Source organism: Amblyomma maculatum, chromosome 1 (assembly GCF_055883805.1).
Source record: "Amblyomma maculatum isolate TAMU_Amacu chromosome 1, ASM5588380v1, whole genome shotgun sequence".
Lineage (NCBI taxonomy): Eukaryota > Metazoa > Arthropoda > Arachnida > Ixodida > Ixodidae > Amblyomma > Amblyomma maculatum.
Window position 1 is genome coordinate 361,816,453 of NC_139344.1, and position 17,333 is coordinate 361,833,785.

General features: G+C 45.0%; 1 protein-coding gene across 1 annotated transcript in view; it reads right to left on the reverse strand.

Moving 5' to 3' along the window:
* The window catches only part of LOC146207946 (uncharacterized), a 61,168-nt gene extending 44,049 nt beyond the window's left edge, over positions 1-17,119 (reverse strand). Inside the window, exons 1-2 of the mRNA XM_084577842.1 lie at positions 16,864-17,119; positions 15,932-16,098 (exon numbers count right to left, since the gene is read on the reverse strand). Coding sequence (XP_084433968.1) covers positions 15,932-16,098; positions 16,864-17,119 — 423 coding nt within the window. The remainder of the gene's footprint in view (positions 1-15,931; positions 16,099-16,863) is intronic.
* Between the last annotated feature and the right edge of the window lie 214 nt (positions 17,120-17,333).

Below are 17,333 nucleotides of genomic sequence, written 5' to 3' on the forward strand. Positions count from 1 at the left end.
TACGATTTTCTATCGACTCGTCAGGCCGTTATTGACTGTGCTCGTGCGCAAATTGCCTTGGCCCCCCTCTGTGATTCCCCCTTCTGTGATACCCCTCCCCGCACTGCAAAACTTCTCGTCGCCCATGACACTGACATTCCTCCGTTTTCTGCTGCCCTCGTACCACTGTCTTGTGAGTGGGTAACTCCTTTGACTGCGATTTTTACACCTTCCGAAGCCGCCTCCCGTCATCCCTGCCTCCTTTTTCCGTTCGCAGTTCTCGAAATTCAAGACGGCAAGAGTGCACTTTACGCCTCGAACCCATTTTCTTGCCCAGCAGTCCTGCTCCGTGGCGAATGCATTGGACGTCTTGAAGAGCTTGATCCCGGTCATATCACCACTCTTGCTGACTCAACCCCCTCCTTCGACGTTAGTCTGTGCTCTTACGATGTTGCGACCGCTTCGACGCCCTCCGACGTTTTCCAACATGCTATTGATGCTGATCTTCCACTTGCGCAACGTGATCAACTTGTCGCCCTCTTGCAGAACTTCGCTTCTTCATTCGACCTTCCTCAAACTCACTTGGGCCGCACGTCTGTCGTAGAACACACCATCGACACCGGTAAAACCGCACCTTTGCGCCAGCGCCCCTATCGCGTGTCGGCTTCGGAGCGTCAAGTAATTGCTGATCATGTAGACGACATGCTCCGCCGTGGTGTCATTCGGCCATCCCACAGTCCCTGGGCGTCTCCAGTTGTGTTGGTACCTAAGAAAGATGGCTCCTTCCGGTTTTGTGTCGACTACCGCCGGCTCAACAAGATCACGCGCAAGGACGTCTATCCTCTGCCACGCATCGATGACGCACTGGACTGCTTGCAGGGCGCCGAGTTTTTCTCCTCGTTGGATTTACGATCTGGCTACTGGCAGGTGCCAATGGATGACGCTGACCGCTCTAAAACTGCCTTCATCACACCAGATGGATTATATGAATTCAACGTCATGCCCTTTGGGCTTTGCAACGCCCCGGCCACATTTGAACGCCTCATGGACACTGTGCTTCGTGGATTCAAGTGGCGAACCTGTCTTTGCTATCTCGATGATATCGTAGTCTTTTCTACCGATTTTCAATCCCATCTGCTCCGACTGAAGGACGTTCTCACTTGTCTCGCTACCGCCGGCCTCCAACTGAATCTGAAGAAGTGCCGCTTTGCTGTTCGCCGACTAACTATTCTAGGTCATGTCGTTTCTAAGGATGGCATTCTTCCCGATCCCACCAAACTTCGTGCAGTTGCCGAATTCCCACGCCCAAAATCATTGAAGCAGCTACGAAGTTTCATCGGCCTGTGCTCCTACTTTCGCCGCTTCATCTTAAATTTCGCCTCTATTATTGCTCCTCTCATCCAGCTCCTCTCCGGTAGCTCCGACCTCTCCGCATGGACGCCTGCTTGTGATGAAGCCTTCAACACTTTACGCCGTCTTTTGGTTTCGCCTCCCATCCTCCGCCACTTCGACCCGAATGCGCCAACTGAGATTCACACTGACGCTAGCGGTATTGGGATAGGCGCCGTTCTCACCCAACGCAAACCTGGTATCCGAGACTATGTGGTGGCGTACGCAAGCCGCACCTTGACCAAGGCAGAGTCCAATTATTCTGTTACGGAAAGAGAATGCTTGGCCATTATTTGGGCCATCGGAAAATTCCGTCCGTATGTCTATGGCCGACCATTCTATGTGGTCACTGACCATCACGCTCTGTGCTGGCTGGCGTCCCACAAGGACCCGTCCGGCCGCCTTGCTCGCTGGGCTCTTCGCCTCCAAGAGTATGACATTCGTGTCATATATCGCTCAGGCCTCAAGCATACTGACGCGGACGCTCTTTCGCGCTCACCGCTGCCTCCCTCTTCGTTGTCTGATGAGATCTGCGCCTACGATTTGTCTTCGCTTGCCACTATCGACATGGCCACGGAACAGCGGCGCGACCCATGGATATCTACACTTCTGGACTTTCTTTCAAGTCACTCTCCAGGTGGTTTGTCTAGGGCGCTTGCCCGCCAAGCTCACCATTTTTCAATTCGTGACGGGCTGCTCTATCGCCGAAATTATCTTCACGACGGAAGGAAGTGGCTTTTAGTCATCCCCCGTCACCTCCGCGCCGAAATTTGTGCTGCTTTCCATACTGATCCCCAGTGCGCCCACGGCGGAGTGTTGAAAACCTACACGCGCTTGCGTCTACGCTTCTTCTGGCGTGGAATGTACCGCTTTATCCGCCATTTCGTGCGCTCTTGCCAGTCTTGCCAACGCCGAAAAACCCCTCTCAAGTCTCCTGCTTCGTTGCAGCCGTTGCCCTGTCCTGCCCGTCCGTTTGATCGTGTCGGCATAGATCTATACGGTCCCCTTCCTACAACTTCAGCTGGCAACCGCTGGATTATCGTGGCAGTGGATCATCTGACCCGCTACACTGAGACATCATCATTGCCCTCTGCTTCCGCACGCGACGTGGCTGCCTTTATTCTGAAAAACCTGGTTCTTCGCCATGGTGCCCCTCGCGAACTGCTCAGTGACCGCGGACGCGTTTTCTTATCAGACGCTCTTGAGGCTCTCCTGAAAGAATGCCGCATCATACACCGCACCGCTACCTCGTACCACCCTCAGACGAATGGACTGACAGAACGTTTCAACCGCACTCTCGGTGACATGCTGGCTATGTACGTGAACACCGACCATTCCAATTGGGACCAAGTTCTACCGTTTGTTACTTACGCATATAACACCGCGACACAGGCCACTACTGGATTCTCTCCATTCTTTCTCCTTTACGGGCGCGAGCCACCCTGTACTATGGACACACTTTTTCCCTACCGCCCTGACGTTTCCGAATCTTCCCCGCTATCCGATGCCGTCACGTACGCAGAAGAATGCCGTCAGCTCGCCCGCTCTCTCAACAGAAAATCAGTGGCAACAAAAATACCTCCGTGATACCGGCGAAGCTTCGTCATATCTCCCGAACTCTCTGGTGTGGCTCTGGGTGCCCTCCACAACCCCCGGCCTTTCAAAGAAGTTTCTTGCTCGCTACCACGGGCCATATAGGGTCCTCCAGCAAACATCTGCAGTCAACTACGTAGTTGAGCCCGTCACGCCCTCTGCGGACTTGCGTCGCCGTGGTCGTGAAACAGTTCACGTGAACCGATTGAAGCCATTCTATGACCCCGCTGTGCTTTCCGCGCCATAAGTCGCCAGGGTGGCTCCTTTTTTTTACCCGGGGGGAAAATGTACTGTGATAGAACTTCAGCCATCGACATGCACCAATGCGTTGTGCGACGAAGACAAAGAAGAAGTGCGCTGGGCTCGCCGTTGCAAGGTCCTCTCCTCACAGCTCTCCATCTGAGCGTCAATAAACGCCCTATTACACTATCATCGCTCATTAAAGTTTTTTTGTGACCCCGCCGGGGTGGCGCAGTGGTTACGGCGCTCGACTACTGTTCCCAAGGACGCGGGATCGAATCCCGGCCTCGGCGGCAGCTTTTCGATGGAGGCGAAAAGCAAGGCGCCCGTGTGCTGTGCGATGTCAGTGCACGTTAAAGAACCCCAGGTGGTCGAAATTTCCGGAGTCCTCCACTACGGCGTCTCTCATAGCCTGAGTTGCTTTGGGACGTTAAACCCCACTAAACTAACTAAAGTTTTTTTACGTCTAGCACCGAGTAGGTAAAAGCAGCGAAACTTTAGTTGCCAGTAGAGGCGCGCGTGGCTACACTCCTTCGAATTATTGAAGCCAGTCATCTCTCCTCACTGAGGTTACCTCGCAATGCAAGGAGTACTTAAGTTCAGGGCTGATCTCGCCTAGCCTGTGCAGAGACGCGTGGGTAATCTGGGGACACAACTTGACCGACCCCGTCCCCGGCCTCCTAACGTGGCCCTGCCTTTACGCTACAGTTCTCAGAAACGGTTTGCAACAGTGCGAAAGGCAGGGGCAACTTGGTCCTGTCAAGGTCATGCACTCTACAGTAGGTGTAATTGTGCTCATACGCGCCTCTCGCCCACTCGCTTTCCCTACCAAATAGGGGGGGGGGGGGGGGACAGTTGGAGCGCAATTACAGTGCGCATGGGCGAGAAGCACTTAGAAGCACAATTATCTAATATTATAGTGAGCATGATCCTGAATGGGTCAGGGCTCCTGTGTATTTCGCAGTGCTACAAATACCTTGTGAGACGAAGTGTAGAAGAGGTGGGACAATACCAACATAGCAGCTTGAGGGGCCTGTGTGTGCCTGTGTTGTGTTTCTTCTCATGGGATTGTGTTTGTTGCGCCACATTTCTGGGTACTATGGGGACAATACAATGCGTGCATTTCCGAGGGCCAAGAAGATGCTAGCACTTCACGGAATAATTTTGCAGCAGTTCATGGCGTCAATAAAGCTAGAGACGTCGTTTCGTGGAAAAGCACATGCAGCGAACTCCTCCTCCCAATTGCGCCTGGCATCCCGGCGAACATAGCGGCCGAGGAAGCTTAGCAAATTTACAATGGCTTTACTAGAAAAAGCTCCTTTTGAGTATGTACTGTTTATACTCACGTGTCGTAAATTTCTAAAACCGAAATGGTTTCCTGCGTTTCTTTCACTCGTGTCCCAATTTTTAGGCTCCTCAGAGAGCAGAAAAACGCAGTCAGCATGCTTACAAGCGTGCTGTGTTTTCATGTTATTTCTAAACTCCGCCTGGTCAAAATAAATCACGCGCTTTTCCTAGTGCAGTTATTGCTACGTGCTCTCTTCTTTCGTACGGCACTGAGGTCGTGAAACGAGCTTTTTATTTGTATGTGCGTGTGCGGGGGGGGGGGGGGGGGGAGGGGGGGTTATGTAAGAATCTAGCGCTATAGCTGTAGTGTACAAGATAATTGCACAGCAAACTACGTTGTGAATACAGCATTTCGGACTGCAGTTACAAGAATTTGGCTCACTTCGATTCTTTTTGTGAAAAAGCTGCTGTCATATTGACAATTTTCTAGCTATGGCATGCGTATGCTCGAGGACATTTCGGCTGCCATTCTTGCTCATCATTCCAGCAAAAATAGAGCATTTTACAAATGACGTTTCCTTGATCATCACGGTGACAAACTGCTATATAATAATTAAGTGCAATGAAAGCACATTCCAGGCCTTCGGAAATGCACATGTGGTCTACTTCTAAAGCCAGAAGACGTGGTAAGGCTCGCCTGTGCCCTTTTGTCCTAGAAAACCATACAGCGCGAAAGTGGGCCAAGGATGGTCCGCAGATATCTCACGCGCCTGTGCGCACTCGAAATGCTGGATGGCAGGTTTTCGTGCCTCTGCAGCTGAACGTAGGCAGGCGAAGGGAGACATGATTTTGTCACACTACCAAGGGATGTATTGTTCGGTGTAGGGGTGCTGTTAGGTGACAGGGGGAATTGAATGAGGAGAACAAGTAAACAAAGACAAGGACGAAGAGAAGAGACGTACGCCATGATGACTGAGGTAGCCCATTCTCCACAGGACAGTGACCGCAGCCAATGATCTTCGCCCTTCTTCTTAGCCTTAGGTGTAGAGCCACATAATGCTGTTCGGGAATATAGGCGACACTAGCCCAGCAGATTCCCATCGCCCCTTTGTAAAAGAATTTCCGCCCAGGATATGCAGGGAGCTTCGACAATACAGCCCGGCAAGCGTACCCTGTAGCGTGCTTCATTGACTAGTTTATGCACCTCAAGAAGAAAGTGATGCGCCGAAGCATAAGCTTCCCGAGGCAGGATAAGCAGATCAACAAAATTAGTCATCATCATCTTGACTATGCACACTATACAGTAAAAGTCTGGTTATGCATTGAATTAAAAAAAGTAGCATTCTAGACCCTAATCCAAATAACTTATCTTAATCGCGTCTGCAGCGCGAAGGTTTAATAGTCATTCAATAACCGGGTCCTGTGCTACCTGCAACCGCTTCACTCCCGCGACCTACTGAACCTCATCCGCCCATCTGACTTTCTGCCGCCCTCTGCTACGCTTTTCTGTCCCTGGAACCTAATCTGTTACCCTTTTTGATCATCGGTTATCCTCACTTCGCACTAAACGCACTGCCCATGCCCATTTTTTTTCCTTTTGATTTCCACTGCAATGTCATTACATCGAGTTATTTCTCTGAATTACTGTGCACACTTCTTATCTCTTTGGAGGTAGAAAACACGCACAAGGCTACTTCCAAAAGGGCATACTGCTCACCACTTTGGAAAGCAAAAAGCCAGAAATAAGCAAAATAAACTAAGAAGCATTCTTCACAGGCTATTAAGTAGCATATGAGGAGAGCATGCTGCCCTGGTAGTTGGCGAATCATGAAGTCAAGAAGTTAGCGCAAAAATAAAGAACAATTGACGAATCGTCTTTTGTGTCCTCCTTCGTCTATTGTTCTTTATTTTTTCTGTTTTCTTGTTTTTCTTTATTGTTCTTTATTTCACTCTAAATACGGTAACCTTTGTAAAGCTGCATATTTTCACATTGGTGTGCACCTATATTTTGAAAGCTATAAAAGTTGCCCTATAAACCTTTGTAAAAGCTACAAATCATAAATGTTACTTCTATTTTATGCATAGGTTAAATGTATTTGAAGCGGTGTAACACTTGTAAAAATATAGAGCATTCAAAATGGCATAGATGACTTTCTGCAACACGTGTGCTATTAGTAGGCTGTAATGGTTGGCATAAAAAATGCATTTATCAAGCATGTCATTTGAGCGTGCTAAATGTTTTCAAACCCAATCTGCTAGGTATCGATTTCAACTGTAGAAACATTGATTAACCAAGTTTATGGTGTAGAAAGAAAACCAACGAGAAAGATCAGTGGGATGGCCAAAATATTCATTGACTGAAGGGTTTAGACATAAATATAAAAATATCTTCTTGGGTGTTGGCTACACTAATAAAACCTAAATAATTATTGTAGTATAATGCTTGTTTAATAATGAACAGGTATCACCGCAAGAATATAAAAAACAGGCACGCAACAATTTGAAATACGAGCCCATATTGTAGTACTGTTTGCAAGCCAGAAAAAACCATGTCAAACATGCAATAAAATAATTCAAGTTCACATTTCTTCTATTGCGATATGAAGAAAAAAATAGGCACTATAATTAGGTTCATTAAATCTAAATAAATAAAATTACAGCAATGTGAAACAAAGTCAGCTTGAGGATTATACAAGGAACACAGCAAATCCAAAATATAAGCAGTATAAATTAATAGAACAAAATATTGTGAACATAGATTTTATAACACCTTCAGAATAACAGCTCAAAAGAGCGGATACAATAGGCAGTAAAGATAACGCAGGTGTCTTCAAGACATGGTGCAATGCAAAACTAAAGATAGAGGACCATCATTCTAAGCATATTTTTATACGGCGTGCTTATGATGCACGTATGACTAGAAACTTTCACACCGTACAAACTCAGAAAATACAGCACAAACTTTGTTGACTATATCAACATATGTTCCTCATTAAAAATTCCATTGTAATACAATGGCGCCTGCAAATTTTTGAGCAAAGATACATAATGCGATGAACAAAAACTTGACATTCAAACAGAACTGTAAAGTTGCTTATATTCCCAGTCATACTTCAAGCAAATGTGCGGCCATTCGCAAAAAAAGAATGTCACTGAAGTTACCTCAGGGAAAGATACCTCAGCATCCTAGAAAGCGAACTGTTTAAGCAAAACATTTCCTCTTACAAATTTGTACAAATTTGTCTTTTTCAAGAGAACGACCAAGCGTTTCTGGCGATTCTTGGAAAGTCTCCGAGGCACTGTCGTTCCTCGCAGAGCAATCCTTTGCAAAATGTAGGACGAGCATCGGTGGAAACGCAGGTAGATATTTTATTTCTTTATATAATATGTCAGCAGGCAGAAACTGAAGGCACGCTGTAGACTTCCATTGATGATCCAGGTCATTCATCGTGTAATTCTGGCATAAACAAAACTGCGTGCGCTAGAGCTATATCTATGAAGCTCCGTCCCTTGCCGGTTATTGAATCTGTTGAATGTCACATTAGAGTAATAAGCAACCTTTCATATACAATGCATAGGTAATATTCTCACCAGAGGGAAATTTGATTCAACGGTAGCACATGCGCTATTATAGTTTAAATTGAAAATGAAAGTTTACCTAATTTACCTAATGAACTTATTGACCTACTTGCTTTCTCTGAGAATACATTAGGTCGCCCTTTATCGACTGACACCACTCATTAACCTCTACCACTTTTTAATTACTCACAACTGCTGCGGACACCATTTCGCGTGTTTTGCCTGTAATTAAATACCTAATTAACTTATTGGCTAATTATTGTTCGGACACAACATTACGTCACCCTCTATCAATGGACAACACTCATTAACCTCTACCACTTCTAAATTACTTACAACTGCTGTGGACACGATTTTGCTTACGCGGTCTGCGGACACGGCCACAAAATCACCAAGCAAGTATTGATATAAGTGAGATATAACGTTCACTCGAAACGTGCTATGAAGTAGCAGGTGGTTACATTGATAGCAAGTCGTCACACTGTATTTGTAAATATATGAAGGACCGTGAATGCCTATGGCTGACTTATTATTTTCTATGAAACTTCTCCCGGCGTACAGATGTCGTGTGCAGGAGCATTAGCATTGTTTTTAGCCGAAGGATACTACGCTGTGGACACCCAAGTGTGGATGGTTTCGTCTACTCCAGAACACTACATCGACATCATTTTCATCTTTGTATTTTGCGTTGTCATTGTAAGTGAACTCTAGCAGGTATCGATTTTACCATACTGTGCAATGTCTTATTTCTTTTCCCTCTCATTTGGTTCTTTTACATTAACCGTTGTTGCCATTGGCATAGGCAGTAACGGCGCATGCCATGTTGCTCGTAGCAACAACAAGCTGATGATGCCATTTACTGGCATAATACGCCGAACACCCCTACCATGCTTGAGCACCGGCACCTACACTGACGAATGAAGGAGCCCGATCAGTTTCCACCAAATTGACGACCGTCATCGCTGTTGAGCCCTTCTTGGAAAAAAAAAAAAGCCATGCAGCGCCTGCGTAATCAATGAGGGGAGCATTGCCTCCTTTAGAACTACAGGACTGTATTTAATTTGGCTAGCTGCCCTCAGTGCTACAAAAGATAAGGGTGACCCGGGCCTGTTAGGATGGCGCCGACTACATGAGCCTGTTCCTGCATGCCTGTCGACCACGGTGCAAGAATACGGCACAAACACTGCTACGAAGTTCGAGCCATCCACTTTTTGCCAGGCTACGATTGCTCATGGTGATGCAGCGCACTGCTTATAAAACGGAATACACATAGAGGGACAGTAGAGTACGTCGCTCGTTCTGGTGCCGCGTACAGACTGGCCCAGGCCATGATTGGTCATTCGCATCCTGTGCTCCTGTTGCTTTCAGCACGAGGGTCATTGCAAATGAAAGGAATGAAAACAACTGAATGAATACGAAGCCAACGTTCAGTATATGATATAATCTAGAAATAGTTAAAATAAAATAAAATAAAAAATATCTGTTATCCAAAATATGCATAATAAAATTTTGAAATCTGAGCTCAGCGTTTATTTAGGCCGCCTTTATTACGTTGAAGATGTACATAGCGGGAAGATGTACATAGCGTGAAGATGTACATGTACACGAATTATCCAATGCAGTTTACTGAATTGTCGATAAAAGAAATTTAAAAGCTTAACTCAGCTTCTATTTTGACGGCTTTCCTTTTCGTATATAATGCAGACCCTTGAAAGCAAAAATAAAAAGGGAAATAAATATTTTTAACGAATTGCCTAATTACGGAGTTTTATCACGTACATAATGTCCGCTGTGCTGTAAAATCCACCTGCGCATCTCACCGACGTATCTCTCACGGGGTTCAATAGGATGATCTGTAAACAGTTAGAAAGGAAACCCGCTATATAAGCGATTGTACACAAAAACGAGGCATTAAATAAAATATACAAAAAGATTAGGGCCCTTGAAATGCAGATTATTGGTTTGGCCAGAAGCTAATTTGCATATCCGTTGATTTCAAAATGTGCCTCAGAGCTTAGGAGCGTATTACGGCTCTTACATGCACTTAGTTTTGTGGGACTGCCTGCTGTTTTCAATTGTATTCTAAGTTCATAAAAAACCCACGCCATTATATAAGGTTGCCTGTAACAATTAAATCTCATTCCTAGGCAGTGTCGTTGTGTTTTATGGCTGCTTAAAGCTTATTCTGCTTCCTATTAAGGAATGGCACCTGAATATTGATTGCGGATGCAAAAAAAAAAACAGTCTTGTGCTCATGTACATCATTACCATCATCGTCGTGCAGTATAATCATGCGGCTATGCAGGCCAAATAAATTTAAAATTACCATACTGCGAAAAGTTTAGCAGAAGGGTGATCTGTTTTGGCCAGTGACCGCACCTAACACAGGTGGTTCTTCGTAACCAGGTTCTGCACTGCGCATGAGCTTGCCACCGCTGAGGGCTAACCGATAGCAGCAGCAAAGCATCGATCTGCTTGCATCGCATGCTCCTGGTATAAACGTGGATTCTACCTGGAACGCCGGTGAACTTTCATGCGTCCAACGGAACGCTGTTTGTGTCCAATGCAACGCTCGGTAGCGCGCACCGCCCGAGCCGAAACGCATAGCCGCCGCCGTTCGCCATCTTGAAATTTCCTGCGTATAGTATAATTAGTTTATTCTCTGCTAGTTCTTTTTAAGCCAGGAGCGAGGCAACCAGTGGAAGCCTTTCGTCCGCCGCCGCTTGCTCGCTTACTCCGCTCAGTTTCACCGTTACTTCTCCTGTTGTAGCTCAGGCCACATATGCATTTATATCAAGAACTGTTAGTGAAGTGCTTCCTGAAGAAGGAATATATGTGAAAAATAAAACGTTTTCTGTAATTTTACATACATGTCTTAATCGAATTCTTTGTCTCAGTCTTTTGAAGACCTAACAAAGTGCTCAAATTGAACACTAAAAAGTAAAGTAATCGTCGGCAACTTTTTTGGATTCCACTCGGCGATGCCTCTTCTATGCCGTAGTACTTGATGCCAGACCATAAAGTTTATTTTTTGTGTGTGAATATGAAATGCTTCACCTATTTCTCTTTTCAGCTTATTCTTGTGTTTGTAGAGTTGTAGTTTCGTTAAAGAGGGGAACACGATTTTTTGAATAATTATGTTGGTTGTTACGCGGACAGTTCCCATAATGCAGAGCAAGATATGAGCACTGAGCCTCTTTCAAAGAAGTGTTGTGGTCACGTAGGCTGGTATGCAAGCACCTTCCCGTTTGACCTATGCAGATTTTCTCGCATATGAAAGGCACTTCATAAATCCTTCCCGAGCACAATGAGCACAAGGGTCAAACCTCAAGTTATGCTTTGTCTGGTACCCTTTTTCCCTTTTTCTTCGTTTCTTGTTGTTTCCCTTTGCTTTCTTTATCAACCGTGGTGCGCATTTCATCCACCTTATTAGGTACAAAAAAAAAAGCATCTACGTCATATCTCTTAACTACTTGCTTCAAGCACTGGCGCATCTGGTGAAAGTACGGCAGGACCGCAAATATTGTTTTCTTGTTTTGGATCGCTCTGGTGACTCGTGTCTACCGCAAGATTTGAACCTTTTGAGTATTTACTGCATGCAAGAACTATGACATCATCTAGAAACCCCGCTGTTCTTAGCCTGGGAACCTGTTGATTAATAGTTTCACTGACATCACGCACGCATGACTTGGATATGATGGCACCGAGGCAACTAACTGCTATTCCACATTTAACAATTTTCAAATGCGCTATGTAAAAACTGTGCAAAGGGTTTTCGAATCACAGTAGAAAGGACAAACATCTGTTTCCGGCTTCATTTTCAGTTTAATTTAAAAGATTGCAGCGCATTCCTGTGAGACTTTTCAAAGGTGAATGTAAGGCCGCGTCCACTGTCTTAAAAATATTTAACACGTCAAACACCTGCCTATTGAAATCCTCAGAATCCGCAAAAAGCAAGATCATCATCTACATATGGTTCTGTACTGACGTCCAAGTTACTTATAATAGATTTATCTACTTAACTAAGAAAGATATTAAGAAGTTAATAAAAATGTTAGGCTCCTGGCCCTGCTAAGCATCCCTGAACCTACTCGTGCTACATTCAATATCATGAAATTTAATATACGAAGAACGCAGGCAAATTACTTTTCTCGTTGTCTTTCTGCTTAGAGTTCACAAACACTACTCCCTGATGCAGCATCACAATGCCATAAGTTGTGATAGCATGCACAGGCACGTTCGAAAACGGCACCAGATGCAAAACCCAATTTTTAGCACGAGGTACCGCTGCCTTCGTGCACTCTTGTGTGCTTTCATTTCAATTTCATTTGTTCCCTTGCAAGAACTCTATTGCATTCATATCTTCCATAATTCTAAAGCAAAGAGTGAAAACATAAGTAAGCAACAAGCAAACTTACCCTTAAAAGTAATCCCAGAGCCCATTACCCCGTAGCCGGCGGTAAACAAAGTAAGGTGCACGCATCTCAGAACTATGCTCCGAAACGTGAGAAAAAAGGGGGACGGCGTCTTCACAGTGCTCAGTGAAATTGTTTTTGCCCACTTGTGTTTAAGTTATAGTCTCAACTCATCGGATCGTAATGGAACGTAAATGCCACTTGTAATTTTAAGGCGAAAGCGTTTATTGCCTCATCGTTGTCGTCAGCAAAAGTATCACGCTTTTGTGGCGGCTCTGATTGGTCGACACGGGATGACGTCATGGAGGTCTCGACCAATCTCAGAGCATCACCACAGTATGCGCGAATGCGTGCCTTATATGGGCATATGGCAATCAATGATCAGTTAGTGATTACTGAATAATAATAACTTATCACTGATTACCAATTAGTCATTATTCACTAATTACTGCCAGTTGCGTAATAAATATTGAACTACTGATTACTAATTACCGACTACATAATAATAATTAATCATTAGTGGCAGTTACAGAATTAACCACTAATTATGTCGCGCACCCGGTGAAATCAACCACGCAAAATTAAACGTAGAACAACAGCGAAGACACAAAGAATGCGACCTCGTCGCTGTTAAGCAGAATTCACTGAATAAATGTACTCGCAGAATGTGAAAGAGTTGTCGCTCGCTTTACTCGTAGCAAAATTCATCGCTACATGCGCAACAGTCGCGTAGCAGAATGCAGCACTCAGGCTGTCGTCGTCGAATTTTTCGAGGACAGTGTCCTCGAATATTTTGAGCTGCTCCCAGAAATGTATCGTATTTTGAAAATTAATTGCTTTCTTAAAGCTGGCTATGAATGCCTGTGCGGATAATTTAAGCAGAAGGTGTTGTAATACGAGAGTACTCACCTTGGAGCTTACTTTTTCCTACAATTCGAAATAGCCTGTACAGCATCTTAATCGTTATTTGGAGGAATTCTTGGTGCCCTCTGTGCCTCTGTGCTTAGATCTTTGGCTTTATTGGCTTCCTGATATTAGGTTTATGGAACTGGCACGCAGTGGAAAGCAGCTTTTGTCTTTAGGGGGCCGCCTTTGAGCCATCCATATCTTTTGAAAACACACGTGACCAAACTTTCTGTCGTTTATGTATGGTTACATCCTCGAAAAACTATTTTTGGTATAGATATGGGACTTCATATTTGAAAACAACGAATATAATAGGCGACACCTCGAAGATCGATGACTTCTCAAAGCTTTTCCACGCGACAGCGCTAGCAAGGCTCTATGCCCTTTCGTTTGACGAAGAAGGCAGGACGCGCTGCTGGTACTGTCCAACCACCAGTTTACAAACATAGTGGGCACCGGCGGTCGTTGATGACTTGCTGGCGATATTACCGCCACAATAATTAATTTGTGGATGTTGGCAGGGCTTTTGCCACTGTCTGTAGTTTTTATAGCCCTATATGCCCTACTAGGTTCTAAGAATGTCTTACCAATGTTATTAAATAATGGCCTTCGTTAACTGCAGTTCATTTACGACAGCATTGAGAGCTTAAAAAGAAATTAATGAGCCAAGAAAACGGACTCACTGGCAATCATTCAATGTCCAACCAAGATAATTTTTCTTCCTATTGCAGCCACAAATGCCTAGTTGAATCACTCAATTTTCTAGTTTTTGATCATCTCTGCAGTGATCATCTGAACGCAATGCTAAGATGCGCGATAATACTAACATTCTGAGAACTTTCGTGAGGCAAAAAACGTGCGACATAAGAAAAAAATACGTATCGGTTCAAGATCTTTTCATACCTCTCTGTTCAAAAACAGCGCGACAAGAAATGTAAGAGAGAACTAGCAGAATCTTGACTTATTGTGGAAACATTTATTATAGAAAAGAAAGAGGAAGGACAAAAAAATAAATGTTGCAAGAAAATGTAACCCTATCTGCTTTCGCTGCTCTGTGCCGTGTAACACTTCAGCGAATCTAGTAGTCCGTACAGTTTCGCAATTCAAGGAATACAAAGTGTTCACGAAAGGGAAACAATCATTGTTTAGCAGTGGTGTGTAATTAGTGGCTCGTCGATACTCATTTGTTTTGTGTTGGTTCTACAGATTAGTGATTAGTTCTGTGAAGTTATGATGCTAAAAAAAAAAGAAACTGCACAAGGTCGCTCCTCCGTGAGTAAGTTGTTACCTGGTCATACTGGTGTTTCCACGCCACGAGTGTTCTCTCAATGTCGTTGTCGCAAACCTGTGCTAACATTTGTGCACGCCGGTGTACGGGCAATGAAAACACCACATATAAAAAGAAGTGCACTTCTCGGAACATGCGCACTGCATTCAGAGTTTAATACAAATATGAAAGTTGGGGTACATTGTTATTGAAGAGTCGAGACTTCTAATAAATTGTTTTGCAAGTGGCGGATTTTCGCAAAATGGAGCAAACAAATATCGATGTGAAAATCCACTATGTGATACAATCGAGAGAAACAAATCATCTTGCAGAACTCTGCACATAATATACGCTCTCAGTCATACCCTAGAGAGTAGCCTATCCAGGAACACAAATTAAAATTTCGCCTTTCGACAGCAGCCATACATGACAGCTGTGCTTTCGTTCTGCCCATCTTATAAACACTAGTCAGTGTTTAAACACTAAATAGTTATTTGCGAAGCATGTTTGGCCCACAATTGGGCGCGATTGTAGAAAAACACTTACTCTATAAACAAAACCTGCAAATGGCACCTAGTGGCCTGCGAAGTTTAAAAATGGCAAATATTTGAACAGCCTATCCCACCTATAGAGCATGTCCAACTAATTGTTGCCTTGAAGGTGGAGTCGCTTACTGAATGACAAATAAAAAAACAGCCCAGCGACGCTACATACGCACACATCAATTTAAAAACATTCATAATAGGAAACAAACTAATGTGTTTGTTGTAACACTGCAATGTCCTTAGCTGCGAAACGTTTTTGAGCATATAATATTCCAACAGACCGACATTCTGAAGTTAACATTGTTCCTTTTGCACAGCTCGTTTGTTTGATGGTTCAAAGCGGTATCCACAAGAGTATGAGCTGACTGCACACTTTTCGCCTAAAGTGAGTCAAAATTGCATGAAACGCCTGGGTTCATGTGACTATTCTCAGCGCAGTGAAAACTTTCGTGGAACGGCTTGAACAGACTCAATGGAAAGTTGCACCACGACTCTTCGGTGAATAGGTTCGTTCTGTCTGTATCATAGCGAGCGCACATGTTGAAGCACAGCGATATAAAAAACAACTGCAAAGGTGTGTAGTGCTGGAAACCAGTGCTCCACTCTGGAAAACCAGGGCTTTGTTGAAGGCCATCGAGAAGAGGAGACAGGCTGTTCCATGCAACGTACAAGGCAGACTTCTCCGCTGTCGTCACTGCAGAGCCGTTGTATTGACGTTTGAATGCTCTCACCAGACACTCTATTTCCGCATCTTGTTTAGCTTCTTCCTCGGCTGAGAGCCAATGGATTTCAGTCCCGTTGCTATCAACCTTTCGTCCTGTCAGGTCGTGCGCTGTGGAGATCTCCCGGGCTACCAAAGATCCTATAGTGGCATAGTAGATGCTCTCGTACGCATTGTCTGGAAATACCCGCTTCAGCATATAAACGTCAGGAATGGTCAATTTATTAAACTCGGCAGTGACGTTTGTCTGATGCCAGGGATTGATCCAAGCGTCCGCTTTAGTATTTGACTTCGAACGTCGGCGAAAACGGGCCCAGTAGTCATACGGTAAGTTCTGCACATTTTTTACAAATGAATTGGTCATGTTTAGAAGCTCGGCGTGCTTTGTAACCGCTTCTCTTTCTTTCCCATCGAAAATAATCTCAGCATTGGCAATTTTCTTCGTGACCACATACTTGGACTTAGCTCCCAGCCATGCTGAGCTTCGCAGTCGCATTTTTGATGACTCTGTGATGACTTTAGCTACCTGAGTTGCCTTTAGTATTCGGTGCTCTTCAAACAGGTAAGTAGGTAGCGGATTGCTCAACGCTCCTGGGAGGGCGAATTCGGTCATGCGGTAGCACACTAGGGCGTGACCCTTCTCGGCTCCGTGTCTTTCACTTGAATACAGAAGGGCCGCCACTTGAGAGCTTATGAACCGCCCGACAACTTGGACGGCAGTCAGACCAATAAACAAAAGAGATTCTTCTTTAGATTTCCGCGCTAGAATTGTTATTAGGGCTTTCAAGTATCCAGGATCACTGATATCGACTGGTGTGCTGCTGCGAACGGGCTCTCCTCGCGGAGTGTGCCTTAATAGAATGCGAACCCACTTATGTCCATCAATGGTTGGCGTCATGTTAGACGCGAACTCGTAAACACTTGAATAAGTAGCCCACGTACCATCGCTGCCCGCCTCCAGCTGGGTTATTAACGTTGACTGCTGCTGTGCCATTCTTTCGCACGGCCTGGCGGTGCCAGAAGACTGATTCTCATGTTCCACGAGGTGCATTTCAGTGCTCAGTGAATCGTAGAGTTCGCAAACGAGGCCAATGTTGTCTCGCCGGGAGTGGTGTTCTTCAAGAAATGCATCCAAGGTTGCACCCATGAACGAGTCGAGCAGCTGGAGTCCCTTACCACCGCGTGCTAGTGGACCCATGTAGGCATATAAAAACACTGGACACTGCCATTGAAAAGACAACCGTAAAATAACGTCCAATGGATCCCTCCTTTTGTCGATAGCCGGCCAAGGAATTCCACTTGCCCGTAGAAAGTTCACCAAGTAACTAACGCCGTTGTCTGTACTGGTGATGCAGCTCCGGTAGAACATTATCGCTTTCTGGAACCTGGCTTGGCCCACTGTGGGCGATTTT